The sequence below is a fragment of the Geotrypetes seraphini genome, chromosome 3, assembly GCF_902459505.1.
Source record: "Geotrypetes seraphini chromosome 3, aGeoSer1.1, whole genome shotgun sequence".
Classification (NCBI taxonomy): Eukaryota; Metazoa; Chordata; class Amphibia; order Gymnophiona; family Dermophiidae; genus Geotrypetes; species Geotrypetes seraphini.
This window is the reverse complement of record NC_047086.1, coordinates 14666466-14681660: the sequence shown is the minus strand read 5'-3', so window position 1 is coordinate 14681660 and position 15195 is coordinate 14666466. Positions and strand designations below refer to the sequence as shown.

Genomic DNA, 15195 nt, shown 5'->3' with positions numbered 1-15195 from the left:
CAGAAACAGAAAGAAAGACAGACATATATTCTACCACCAGCGGGAGGAAGGGAGACAGAAAGAAAAGAAGAAAGACGCAGGGACAGGGAGAGACACAGAAAGACAGACAGACAAAGGGGACCAGGGAAAGAGACAGACAGAAAGAAAGACAGCGGGACAGAGAGAGAGACAGAAATAAAGACAGACAGACATATATTCTAGCACCCGTTAATGTAACGGGCTAAAATACTAGTATACTAAGAAATGCTAATCCATTCAGGTTTTTCCTCAAAAAAAAAATCTTGTGACTTGCAGCTCAACTTGAAACCGCCATGCAGTTCTATGTAAATTCTAAAAATACATTGACTGAATAAAGTCTTGTCAATGAAGAAGACCTTGGTTGGAGACATTTCTTCCTCACAACTTTTTTCATCAAGAAGTGCTTGTCTGGTTCCTTTTCCTGGGCTTTGCTATCAATGCCGGAGGTGACTGCACATATATTTCTCAAATGTGTAACTACATTAGACAGAGTGGGAGCCTGCCGGGACAGTTAGGGAAAAATGCTTAAGTACCTGAATAATCTGTAATCTGCATAGAATTGTAGGATATGTGGAATACAAAAAAGTTTTTTAAAAATTAATACACTTTACCCATAAAAACCAAGCAGAGTCACCAGGCATCATGGTCCCACACAAGAGAAACTAAACCAAAATCTATTAACTCCTGCTCTTTTGCTAAACAAGCCTTTTATCACAGACGTGTGCTGTACACAGAGCCACAATCCACCGCAAAGATCAATCCTTGGCTGTTCAGCACATACTTTCCTTTCAGTAAGATACTCAGCCGGTCATCGACAGAGGTTTTGTCCTCGGCAGCATAAATCTGGCCCTTTTTCAAGTTCTGGATGGTACAGAACTGGCCAGTCAGTCTCTGGAATGTTTCTGGCGGCACGTGCAGAGGTTCAAACATCCTTTTATAGATGTTTTTCAACTCCTTCTCTATCTTGATCTAGAAAAACAGGTCAAAAAGTAAATGAAGTGGGATCTAAATCAAGAAATGGAGAAAAGACAGATGGTTAGCACAAGCACATGCAAAAACTAACATGTAACACTTTAGCCTGTCCTATGTTAGGACATTTTTGCTACATTGCACAGCTTAGAAAATGATCCCCAAATGTACTTTGGAATGAACTACAGGACCTCAGTGGACTATAACCCTACCCTAAACCTAGATCCAGTGCCTCAATGAAAGATCGGGTTCTTACCTGTTTCTGTTAATATACACAGGTGATCAATTCATGCTCACAAATTACTTACTGAAGAATGTCAATCACATCTTTTAGTTCCTCCTCCTTCACCAGTGGAGTATAGCTCCTTCAGTTTGTACCAAAGCAATCGAGCTCCACTGTAACAGGAGTAAAGAGAAGGAGGGGCACAGGGAACTTCCCAGGAAAAATATATTTCTGCTCTGCTCTGTAACTCATGAAAAAGAACAATTATTAGCATGAACTTGCAACATAGTGTTAGTTGCACACAGCAGGTTGGTTCAGTGAAACATCTAACACATAAGGAACTAGGAGGAGTGTGTGGAGCAGTGGTTGGAGCTCCAACCTCAGCACCCTGGGGTTGTGGGTTCAAACCCTGCGCTGCTCCGTGTGACCCTGGGCCAGTTACCCAGTCCTCCATAGCCCCGGTACGTTAGATAGATAGGGAAAATGTTTGAGTATCTGCATATAAAACCTCTTAGATAACTTTGACAGGTGGTATCTAATAAACTTGAGAAACTCCAATGCTCAATAAGGGAAAAATGCTTGATTACCTGAATAAATTCATGTAGTTTCAAGTTTATTAAAAGTTTGTTATACACGCAATATCAAATAATTTCAATGCATATGACAATAAAAATTTTTGGGAGACAAAATAAAACAATTTGTACAAGTAAACATACAATGTATGTACACAAATAATTAGCGATACATAAGGGAAGAGGGGTGAACTACAATTTTTAAGGAAAGTAAAGATACATTTAAGGAAAAAACAACATCAGGAGGGTAATGAAAAAATATTTTACAAATATGGCTAAGCCTAAAAAGAGAATAGGGGAGGTTGTGACCTATACATAAGGTCTGGTTAAATCTAGGTATTTGAGCCGGGGATTGATGATAGAAGAATTATCCTATCTATGACTCAAATGCATCTTTGTACAGGTAGCATTTTAATGTGCTTTTAAATTTTTCTAATGAGGTTTCTCCACGCAAATAGATTGGTAAATTGTTCCAAAGCTGGAGTGATATGACTGAAAAAATTGTAGCTCTTCTGGTACCTATTATTTTTAAAGAAGGGATAGTCAGCAAATGCTGTTCCGTTGATCTTAGAGTCCTGGCTGGAGAGTATGGCATCAAAAAACGATGTAGAAATATTGGTGTGTTGGTTTGTTGGATTTTGAAGGCTATCAGTGCAATTTTATAGATTATTCTGTGCGAAATTGTTCTAAGCTCTCTTGGGAGAAGAGTATAGAAAATTAAATAAATAAAATAAACAAACATACCTATTAGATGGATGCAGATAAAGAACCTGTACGGTCCATCCAGTCTGCCAAACCAGACAAACTTAGAGAGCCAGATTCTGTTAACGCCTACATTTGTATGTGCTAGGCAACGTAAACAGAATCACACCTAGACACACATAAACTGTACTTAGGTGCCGTTGTTATGTTATGTCAAGTTTATGTTGTGTAACCCGTTCTAGGCTCTTTTGGGAGGATGGGCTAGAAAATTGAATGAATAAATAAATAACTCGGTACTTTATTAGTATGTTAATCATGCATAGGGTTACCATATGGCTCCAGAAAAAAAGAGAACAGATTGGTACATCCGGGTTTTACTTCCACTGCTTTCAATTACATTACATTACAGATTTCTATTCCGCCATACTCCTTTTTCTGGAGCCATATGGTAACCCTAACATACATGTTCACTCAGCTGATAGAAGAACTCCAGTTCCAGCCCATAGAGTTGTTCAAGGCAGAAAGCAGGTGAATTGCAGAATGCACAGGGTGGGCTGTACAGACTCCTGTGTATATTAACATAAACAAGATTATCCAGGTAAAAAACCTACTGTATATACTCAAATATAAGTCAATCCGAATATAAGTCGAAACCCCAATTTTTCCCTCCAAAAAGGAGGAAAAAATAGTTGACTAATATAAAAGTCGGGTGCCTTAATATTCAAGTGCCCTGCCGTGTCAGACTCTGTACCCAGCCCCCTTCCTGCCAGGCACTGCACTCAGCCCTCTTCCCTCCCTCCCCTGTCAGGCACTGCACCCAGCCCTTTTCCCTCCCTCCCCTGTCAGGCACTGCACCCAGCCCTCTTCCCTCCCTCTCTCTCTGTCAGGCTCTGCACCCAGCCCCCTTCCCTCCCTTCCTGTCAGGTTCTGCACCCAGCCCCCTTCCTCCCTCCATCCCCTTTCAGACTGTACACCCAGCCCCCTCCCTCCCAGGCTCTGCACCCTGTACCCCTTCCCTGCCCTGTCCTTCTACCTCCTCTGTCGATCTCCAGTGGTCCAGAGGTGAGGCGGGCAGGAGCGAGCTTTCCATGCTCCTGCCCCGCTGCTAACCTGGTTGGTAGTGGCTGCCGCAAGATCCGGTTTCTTCTTCTGCTGAGCAGCAATGAGCAGGAGCGTGCTTTGGTGCTCCTGCTCAGATCTGAGCGGCTTCTTGACTGGCTCCCGCAAATTCTTGCAATGCATGAGAATTCGCTGAGCAGGAGCGCCAAAGTGTACTCCTGCTCATTGCCGCTTAGCGGCAGAAGAAACCAGAACTCGCGGCAGCTACCACCGACCGGGTTAGTAGCGTGGAAAGCTCGCTCCTACGCGCTGCACCTCTGGACCACCAGGGATCGGCATGCACTGGTAGCTTGGAGATGCACAAGAGCTGCATGCCAAGGTCAGCAAGACTAGTCTGGGGCTACCAAGATCACAAGTCCCTGGTGAGATGCAATTCTGCAGATAACCTGGCCCATCATGGGCCACAGGGGAAAGACATATAGAAGCCTCTCTTCCAGCCAGTGTTGAACTAACACGTTCAACCCTGTGTTTCCCGGTTCACCTCTTTGGCTGTAAAAACGTTTCACCTTTGCATTATTGGCTGATGCCATCAGATCCATATCTGGCCTTTCCCAGTATTGCACAATGAGGCTGAACGCTTTTTGGGACCACTCCCCTGGGTCTAAACACTGCCGGCCGAAAAAGTTGGCCTGTATGTTTTCCACTCCCGTTATGTGGACTACTGAGAATGCCTGAAGATGGGCTGCTATCCACTGGAACATCATCTGAGCCTCCAGATGTAAGGGAGCACTTTTAGTGCCCCTTGTCTGTTCACGTAAGCTACCAGGGTGGCATTTTTGGAGAACACTCGGACTGCCTTTCCCACCAGGTACTGTTCCAGCGCCCTCAGCTCTAGGCAAATGACTCAGAGTTCCAGGCAACTTATAGACCTATTTCTCTACTGGATGGTCCACTTACCCTGTACCAGATGACTGCCACAATGGGCTCCCCAATCGAACAGACTAGCGTCGGTCATTAAGGTCACCCATGAGGAGATTCAGAGGGATAAACCCTTCGATAAGGCATCCCCTTGGAGCCCAACGCAAGCTGTTCTTTGCATTCCCTGTCCAGAGAAGCTGCCACTGTAAGGAATGCCTCTGTGGTGACCACCTGGAGAGCAGAGCATCCTGGAGAGGGCGCATATGTGCCCTTGACCAGAGTACTACCTCCAGGGTGGCCGCCATTGAGCCCAGCTCCTGAAGAGAATGCCATGCTGAAGACTAAGTGGTCATGGCTGAAGAATGCCATGCTGAAGACTAAGTGGTCACAGTTCCTGGCGGGTAATAGTTAGGGGTTGAGCCTTGATAAAGCTGAGCAGGCGAAACATGTTGGCAGTAAGATCCCTAGCCAGAGACCACATAATGCTAAGCTACGTATATACTTAAAATAATCTTAAATAAGTTTAATGCACATAAAAGTTAAAGTCTTAAATAGATAAATAAGATTAAAAAGTAGGACCCGTTGACGAGTTGACATTTAAATCTTAGAGCAATGAGATAATTTGAGCTCTAAGTGGTGCTGCTGAGGATCCTGATTAAGGATTAAAAACATACATTAATAAGGATTGTAAGACAAAATAGTGGATAAGCCAATCACTGTTTTTAATGACGACTTGTAGAAGATCTACACCCCTTGTAAGATATTCATATCTATAGTGCAGATTTACTGATGCTGTGGGATTTGGCATCGCTATGAGATCCAAAATCTGCTTCCTGAGCTTCTGTTTGCGTGACTTGGAAAGAAAAATGAGACCTTTTGCCATTTTGAAGCAGATCCCCAGATATTCCAGGCACTGAGTCATCTCCAAATGACTTCTTGAAATTGACAATCCAGCCCAGATCTTGTAGGAAATCCACAACTTGTCATGCTGCCTGCTTGTCCTCCGGCATTGATGGCGTTCTGATCAGGCAATTGCCATATATGAGAGCACCTATATTTCCATCCTGTGGAGGTGAACTGTGACCACCACCATCACATAGTAACATAGTAACATAGTAGATGACGGCAGATAAAGACCCGAATGGTCCATCCAGTCTGCCCAACCTGATTCAATTTAAATTATTATTTTTTTTTTTCTTCTTAGCTATTTCTGGGCGAGAATCCAAAGCTTTACCCGGTACTGTGCTTGGGTTCCAACTGCCGAAATCTCTGTTAAGACTTACTCCAGCCCATCTACACCCTCCCAGCCATTGAAGCCCTCCCCTGCCCATCCTCCACCAAACGGCCATATACAGACACAGACCGTGCAAGTCTGCCCAGTAACTGGCCTAGTTCAATCTTTAATATTATTTTCTGATTCTAGATCCTTTGTGTTCATCCCACGCTTCTTTGAACTCAGTCACAGTTTTACTCTCCACCACCTCTCTCGGGAGCGCATTCCAGGCATCACCTTGGTGAAAGTGCGTGGGGCTGTTGCCAGACCAAAAGGTAGGGCTGCAAATTGAAAATGTCATTGAAGGACATGAAATCTCAAGTATTTCCTGTGATCTGAGAAAATGGGACCACATATCTAGGGAGGCTAGGAATTCCCTCTGAGCCACGACAGACCAAATCGTCTCCATGTGGAAGCACTGTACTCTCAGCACCACATTTATTGATGTTAGATCCAGGATTGGTCTCCAATCTTTGGTGCCTTTCTTGAAAAGTATACGGAGCATCTGCCAGAGCTTGCATGTTCTATAGTTTGAATGTTCATAAGAACATAAGAATAGCCTCCCTGGGTCAGACCAATGGTCCATCAAGCCCAGTAACCCGTTCTCACTGTGGCCAATCCAGGTCCCTAGTATGTTATGTTACGTTATGTTATGTTACATCAGATTTCTAGACCGCATAACCATAAGTTCAATGTGGTTAACAAAAGATTACAATATGAAAAAATACAATGAGATCTAGTTTGTCAGAAATTTTGAAAAAAAGAAGGTTTTCAACAGTTTTCCAAAATGTTCATACGAATAGGATGTAAGCAGCAATAATTGAAAATCTTTATCATAAAGGACTGCTTGATATGAGAGAGTGTGCTCAAGGTATTTCTTACTTTTACATTTCTTAACTGACAGAAAAGTAAACCTATCGGCTAAGTACAATGGAGCTAAACTGATGGAGCAATTGATAGAAAGAGCACTACTTGATTCTGTGTCACATTTATTTACACCATACTTGGGATTCAAACCCATGACCTTTGAACAATGAATGCAGTGCTTTAAACCACTGAGCCACAGGTGCTTCCCAGTCTGATCCATGAAACCCAAAGGGATTCAAACAGGGGCCCCATAGCTTGCGCTCAAGCTTCTAATAAATCAGAAGGCAAGCAGGTTCCCAGAGAAATAGACCCCGAACCTCAAAGTAACAGAAAGCAGGCTGGCTCATCAGGTACTACCCTGAAAGCTGCAGCCTGCCCTCACGGAGTCTGTGTTCTCTTCCACACAGAGTAGCCACAAATATGGGGTCCTCTGGCACCAAAACCTCCTGAAAATGGAGTAAAAAGACCCAAAGATAATAAAAACTGAACAGAGCAGATCAAAACACCTCTTCTTGGTTCACTTACAGAAGGAAAAACTGAAGAAGGAGGAAGAGCTGAAATATATCATTGACACCTTTCTTCAAGTGGTTCGCTAACATGGATTGATCACCTAATGTTGTATATGTAACAGAATGAGCTAGAACCTTTTTCACTCTCATCCTTTATTGGATGATATTCTGTGCACTGTTCCTCCAACCAGTGCCTCTACTGCCTCCAGCCTCCTCCTGGCCAGAACCTCCCTGCCTCCAGCCTCCTTTTGATCAGCACTTTACTGGGCTGTACATCTTCCCTCTTTATCAGTACCCAATAAATGCTACAGCGAGTAACTCACCGGCCTTTTCTTGTATACCAAGTACACAAAATGCATTAGGTTGACCACAAGGAATAATGAATTCCAGATCATTATATCCACTGCACAGCGAAACAATGTTGTCCAGATGATAAAAAATACACATCCTATTAGGAAAAAGAAAAACAAACTTTTGCATTTTAAAAGTAAATTAGTCATTTTTCTTATAGACATTGGTTCTTGACCTGTGATGAACTACATAAAGATGTGAACCTCCATGGCTTCATTTATCTATTTCTGCAGTACCTGTGCTAGTATTTTATAAAGACATAAAGGTACCTATGTATTTTTATAGAAATAGCCTCAAAACAGGCACCTACTCCCTTCACACTTAAAATTACCATCAATATTCATAGGAAAAAGTGAAGACAAGCTTTCAGAGGCCTCATCTAGAAATACATTTCATATGCTATGGAGAAAATGTTCACAGTAGAGAATGACACGGGGACAAATCTGTCCCCATCCCCACGAGTTTTGCCGCTGTCCATTTCTTTTCATTTCTATTTCCTGCTTTTTGTTCTTTTGTATTACGTTACCATTTACTGTTAACTGAGTTGAGCTCCATTTGGTTGATGAAACTAAGTTTTCGTTTAGTTTAGTAAGCCCTGCCCCATTCTTGTAAGCTCTGCCTTAACCGCACAAGCCTTGAGCACTTACGATTTTAAAGTGCTCGAGGTGTGCAGATGAGGACAGAGCTTGCAGGGATAGGGAAAAATTTGTCCCCGTGTCATTCTCTAGTTCACAGCACCCATTGCTCAATGGCGACAGCTAATGGCCAGGCTCAGGGTGCAAGCCTAGCAGATTCAGTAGAGAGCGGGGGAGGAGGATTGCTAGGAGGGATGAAGAGAAGGTTTAAAATGGTTGATGTGGGGAGAGGGAAGGATAAACACTAATCAGACCCCTGTACATTCTGAAAACCCAAGGCTCCTTCACTGCTACAGAGGATGGCAGAACCCCAAGTTCTACACATGTCCCCTGTATTTGAAATGTCCTCACCCCTTCCCTAAATGTACCAAATCTGGTCATTAATAGTCCTAGGGCAGGGCTGCCCAATTTCGGTCCTCGAGATCTACTGGCAGGCTAGGTTTTTCAGGATATCAATAATGAAAATGCATGAGAGAGATTTGCATACCAAGAAGGCAGTGCAGGCAAATCTCTCTCATGCGTATTCATTGTGGATATCTTGAAAACCTGGCCTGCCAGTAGATCTCAAGGATTGGAATTGGGCAGCCCTGTCCTAGGGCCTATTACTGGAAGGAAAAGGTGATTTATGGGTGAATGCTTTTGCTGCTCAGACTTGAGGGAACTGCCCTAGCACCACTGTAGAATTCCACTCTTGCGTGGCTACTTCTCTGCTTTCAAGCAGAATCAGCTGGGGACTCTTCCCTGGTTCGCATCACTGGAGGGGTACATCCCCCCCCCCCTCAGTGGCCTCAACATCACCATACATCAAGGCTTCTTCTGGAGCCCTGGAATTGTGGAACTTGAATATATTCATTAAGTGTCATCTTTAAGCAATCATCATTAACCCCCTCTCTCCCAAGGGTTGCGAACGCTGCCTCCACAGTATACCTAGCTGACTCAGGCTGCAAGGCAGTATCTAGCACTTTCCACTTAAACAATCAGACTAAGCCCTTGCCCTTCCCTTTTCATATTTTTTTACTTATTAATATTAAAGGAGGCAATGTTTACACAACTGTAGCAATTAGGGACAATATCTCTTTACATTCTTATGGCATCATGAACTTTCACCAATAACACTCATCCCAGGCTTCTTCAGCTAGTTATAAAAGCTCTGCCTAGCCATTCCAGTTGGAAGGGTGCCCTCTGGATCCTGGGCACTCTGGATCCTAGGCAGGCATCGCCACTAAATTATAGCACCAGGAGCTCTGAATGTTGCCTCTGTGGCATCCTCAGCTTCGGGAGTTGGGGACCTGATCAGACGTGAGCTACTAGGTTAATTCTTCTGTATTTTACACCAACCGGTTTTCTCTTTATCTTGAAAATAACTGCTGGTTCAAGACCTTTTCTTATTTGAAGCATGTGAAAAGCTGCAGACTTACAGGGTGGGTGCAGTTCCTTATGTTCAACTGACCGACTCACCAGAGAATGAAATACTCATTCAATGAACTGTTGAGGTTTTGCCTCATCGGAAACGGAAGAAACCATTCTTATGCTGTCTCTCCGTTTTCCCTCTAGATACATCGAGATATGAGGGGCTCTGCAGTTGACCATAAGGTCAAAGGATATGCCTGGCTGAGGTATGAGCAAAGCAGGTTTCAAGAAGACTAAAGAGAAAGGGTCACATGCATCATTTAATCCACAAGTGTAAAGATTACTAGACTTAGTAGCTGTGGAATGGCTGCCAACACTTTGAAAAAGGTTTCTTTGTACATGAAGATGAAATATTCTGGAGAAGGGTATAAAAAATTGAATGAATAAATCAATAAATAATAAATCTGTTAAAGCTATATGGAGGTCTGTGGTTTGACTAAAATAAACATAGAAACATGACGGCAGATAATGGTTTAATGGCCCATCCAGTCTGCCCTTCCCCACCATCCATTATCTTCTCTTCTCCCTAAGAGATCCCACATGCTTGAATTCAGAAACATTCTTCATCTCCACCACCTCCACCAGGAGACTATTCCACGCATCTACCACCCATTCTGTAAAATGTATTTCCTTAGATTACTCCTGAGCCTATCACCTCTTAACTTCTGTACAGTACATTAACACCACAGAGATATTTAAACGTCTCTATCATATCCCCTCTCTCCTGTCTAGAGTATACATATTAAGTTCTCTAAGTCTGTCCCCATGCAATGATTTATGACAAAGACCACTAACCAACTTTATAGCAGCCCTATGGACCAACTCCATTCTAACTGTGTTAGTCTTGATAGGATGGAGTATATTACCCATCAGGACAGGAAGAGGGCACTGAAAGGTCGGGGCAGGCAAGAGCGCCTAAGGAAGTACTCCTCCCATAAGGCTAAGTGAGAAAGAACAAACTAATAATAATAATAACTTTATTTTTCTATACCGCCATAGTCAGGCGACTTCTAGGCGGTTCACGTTGTAAGAAGGCTGGACAGTCAACGAATGATAAGGAGCCTAAAATAGAAAAGTTACATAAACAAGGTACATACTAATTTAAGTTCCATGGATAAAGGATACATGAAAATTGGAGCTTCCTGGGAGATTGAATAGCGTTTACGGGGGATTTGTTTTAGTTTAAGGGAGGTCTGTTTTAGTCAATGAATTTGTCGAATAGGGCGGTTTTTATTGCTTTTCGGTCAGTTTGGGTTCATTTATGCAGTTTCGCAACCAGACTTGTCTATTCATTTGGAACATGAAGGTTCTATCCAGGAAGGATTTGTATCTGCAGCCTGAGATCTTTCGGTAGGCAAAGATGTTTTTGTTTCTGGTTGTTCGTGCGGGGTTGTGCAGAATGAAGTGAGTTTGCAGGTAGGAAGGTGCTAGTCACCAGACTTGCTTGAAACAGATACATGCAAATTTGAATAGTATTCGCGCTTCTATTGGTAACCAGTGTAGTTTTTTGTAGTAGGGGCTGATGTGGTCTTTTTTTCTCGGTCCGAAGATTAAGCGAACAGCGGTGTTTTGTACTAATCTCAATTTTTTTTACTGGTTTTTTTGGAATACCCAGGTAGATGATGTTACAGTAGTCAAGGAGGGATAGGATCAGCGATTGCACCAGCAATCTGAAGGATGTTGGTTCGAAGTATTTTTTTTATGGTCCTTAATTTCCATAGCGTGTAAAAACATTTTTTCACCAGTAATTGTGTGTGGTCAGCCATGGTTAGATGAGTATCTAGAGTGATACCCAGTATTTTTATGGTATTGGATATTGGATATTCGTGGTTATTGATTTTTAGCGATGTTCTCGTGATTTTGTCATTGGGGCTTGCCAAAAAGACTTTTGTTTTCGCTGTGTTTAATTTCTTTTTTTTTTAAACGTATGTTTATTAGCAGTGAAAAATACACCACCCAACAGGGCACAACAACAAACAACAATAAGGCAAAAGTTGTCCATGACAAGCAAAAATACAGTAGCAGAGGCGAAGCCTCCCAAAAGATCCCCCCCACACAGATACAATATGTAACAAGTAAAAAGAGACATCGAGGGCATCGGAAACAAAAGCGGTGAAGGACAACAGAAATAGATAAAGCCGCCCATCAGGGACAGTGATCTCACACCTTTTTATATAATATACAAATAACCCATGAAAACCACAAAGGGCTCGCAACACCACTCACACACTGCACCATCCACACCGCTCAAGCAAAAACACACATTCCCCCAAGCACCTCCCTCCCCCCCATCCCCAGGGCACCAAAGTATGATAGAGAGAAGAATTAATGGAGCATATCAGAAAGAACACAGAATAAAACTAAACAGGCGCCTGTTCTTGTGATGGCACCAAGTCCCTCAGTCTCTCCCACAGGCTAACGTAGTGCTGCTTAAGCACACTCGGAGACCTAGCATAAGACCGAATTTCAAACTGAGCCACTTCCCGGAGTCTACTCCTCCAGTGGGGTATCGGAGGCGATTCCACCGACATCCAATAAGTCAAAATCAATTTCTTCACTACGAGGATAACATTATAGAAGAATCTACATGGGGGGGTAGTGAAACCTTGATCCTGGAGGGAGGTCTGCAGACCCAGAAGAAGAAACCCATAGTCCCATTCAACAGTACGTTGCGCAGCTCGCTCCAGTAGGGGGAGAGCCTCCTGCCAGATACTCAGTTGAGGGCATTCCAGAAAAGAGTTATTGCATTTAACACAGAAATCACTATCCCAAAGCCCCAGGCGCGCCCCTCGCTGAGCAGTGAAATAGGCACGGTGGAGAATCTTATACTGGAGTTCTTGGAAGTCAGCGGACTTAGTGTATGAGTATAAAGTGCTAAAACAGGCCAAAAATTGAGGCTCAGAAATATCCTGTCCCAAATCCCTTTCCCAGGAAGAGCGCACAGGGGTAAGCACCGATAGGGAAAGAGACGATTTAAGGACTCGGTACCAGTGAGCAAGGGAGTTAGCTATGGGCGGGGTAGCCGAGAAGAGGGTATCCAGATGACCCTTAACCCAAACCCCATCACCTCCTCTACGTTCAACATCCCAATAGTGACGTACTTGAAAGTAAGAAAATAAATAACAAGAGGGAAGGCCCCACGCGTCCCGTGTTTGCTGGAAGGATGAGAATCCGGTGGGGGATAAATCAAGTAAGTCCTCCATCGTCACACAGCCCCGAACCACCCATTGCTGAAATACTGATTTACCCCAACCCGGCTGAAACCTGGAGTTACCTTCCAGACGTACAAAAGGAGACACCTCCGTCGACAGCTGCTGTCTGTGTCGCCACCAGCGGCTGTGTTTTTCAGTTTGAAGGTGGTGGTCCATTTTTCGATTTCTGCCATTGTGTTTGAGAGGTTGTCGGTAATTTCATTTGTGATGTCGGTTAGAGGAATTAAGATGGATATGTCATCTGCGTATATGTAGTGCTTTAAGTTTAGTTTTTGTAGGAGGTGACCTAAGGATGCGTCGTAGATGTTGAACAGAGTGTGCGATAGGGGGGAGCCTTGGGGCACACCCGATGGGTTATTCCATGGGTTGGAGTGATGTCCATTGCTGGTTACTTGGTAGGATCTGTTTGTTAGGAATTCTTGGAAGCATTTCTTTACGTTTCCCGAAATTCCCATTGCATCAAGGCACAGCAGCGTGATCTCATGGTCTACCAGGTCGAACGCACTGCTGAGGTCTAGTTGTAGGATCAGTGCGCTTTTACCTTTGCTAAAAAGATTATAAAGGTGGTTTAGTATGGAGGCTATGACTGTTTCTGTGTTGTATCCTTTTCTGAATCCTGATTGGTGTTCACTAAGGATGTTAAATTTGTCTAGGTAGTTTACTAGTTGTAGGTTGATCAAGCCTTCCTGTATCTTTGTGAAAAGGGGGATACTTGCTATGGGTCTGTAGTTGGATGTCAGCGCTGTAGAGGTATTCTGGTCTTTGGGGATGGGGGTGATCAGTATGTGTCCCATATTCTTGTTTAATGTTCCATTTATAAGGGCGGTTGTTAGCCATGTGAATAGTTCCTTTTTGAAGTCTAGTGGAGCAACTCCCATGATTTTTGGGGGACATGCATCAAGTAGACAGTTTGATTTGGTGTATTTGTTGAATAATTTTAGGAACTGGTGCCAGTCTGGGAACTCGAAGTGGTCCCAGATCATGTCTGCTCTGGAGACTTGGTCATGGTGTTCGAGGTAGTGAATCGTGTTTATTGTGGGGGGGTGTAGAGTTGCTCTTAAGTCTGTGATTTTATTTTTAAAGAAGTTGGCTAGGGTTTGGGCAGATGGGGTGCACTCATTGTCCTTTTTCAGGATTCGTGTTGTATCTGTTCACGTTTTTACTAGTTTGAACAATTCTTTACTGTTTATTTTTGTAGTACCTATTTTATGTGCATAGTGCTTTGTGCGTTTTTCTTTAATCAGATTTTTGTATATTTTCATTTTTTGTTTCCAGTTTGACTTGTATGTTTCTCTGTTTGTTTTTTGCCAGATTCTCTCAAGTTTTCTTAGTTCTTATTTGGTGGTTAGTAATTCTGAGTCAAACCATTCGTTTGGTGGTCTATCTGTTTTTATGTATGTTCGGTATGGGGCTATTTGGTCTAGGAGTCCTTTGCTGAAATTTTCCCATCTTGTTGGGAAGTCCTGAATTTCTTTGGTTGTGGGACTTAGCTCATAATGAGTCCAGAATTTGGTGGGGTTTATAGTACCACGACTGGTTATCGTTTTCATGTTGTTGCTTTTGTGTTTTGGTTATGTGCTCTGTTTTTGCCAGCGTAGGCTGACCTTGCCGATATAGTGATCTGACCAGATGCATTTATCCCAGGATCCTGGGTAGCATTGTATTTTAGGGTCTATTGTATCTTTGTGGGAGAAGGTGATTATGTCTAGTTTGTGTCCTTTTTCATGAGTTATTTCTGTGTCTGAATTTGGAAAGTCGAGTGACATTAGGAAGTTGGCGATTTCGGTTACTTCTGATTTTGTCTTTTGTTCTAGATGTACGTTTATGTCGCCCAAAAGTAGGTTGTATGATCCTTTTAGGGTAGCTACGGTTAGGAATTCAAAGAATTCTTCTTTTGCATTTGACCATTTTTTGGGTGGGATATAGAAAAGAGTTGTAATTAGTGATTCTTCTAACTGTGCGTTAGTGATTTTGCAAGTTAGTATTTCAAGGTTTTCTGAAGTTTTGGAGTCAGTCTTGATGTACTCAAAGTGTTCTTTTAGAATAATCGCTAGGCCTCCTCCTTTTTTCCAGCTTCTTGATAGTGGGATTATTTTGTATCCCTGTGATAAGATTTATTTCATGATAGTGTCAGTGTCAGAGATAATCCATGTTTCTGTCAGAAACAGGAGATCAGGCTTTATTTGTAGTATCCAGTCGTTTAGTATGTGTGCTTTGTTTCTCGTGGAGCGGGTATTTAGGTAGCATGCCTTAAACTTTTCGTAACTGGTTGGGGTTGGAGTTTCGGAATATGTTATCTTTTTTAGGTTTCTGTTGTTGGTCTTGTTCCTGTGTGGTTTGCGTTGTTTGCGGGTGGTGTTTAGCACTGTGATTTGATGTGGGCCTTGTTCTGGGTGGTATTGTAGGAGTTGGGGGGTGTTGGTAGGTTTAGTTAGTTCAACTGGCCTGTGCCAAGAGGGATAGGTGTGAGTGGGTTG

General features: G+C 43.0%; 1 protein-coding gene across 1 annotated transcript in view; it reads right to left on the bottom strand.

The window, feature by feature from the left end:
• The window catches only part of BVES (blood vessel epicardial substance), a 265683-nt gene that overhangs the window by 51755 nt on the left and 198733 nt on the right, over positions 1 to 15195 (bottom strand). The window contains exons 8-9 of the mRNA XM_033936311.1: positions 7434 to 7558; positions 800 to 987 (exon numbers count right to left, since the gene is read on the bottom strand). Of these exons, the coding sequence (XP_033792202.1) occupies positions 800 to 987; positions 7434 to 7558 (313 nt within the window). The remainder of the gene's footprint in view (positions 1 to 799; positions 988 to 7433; positions 7559 to 15195) is intronic.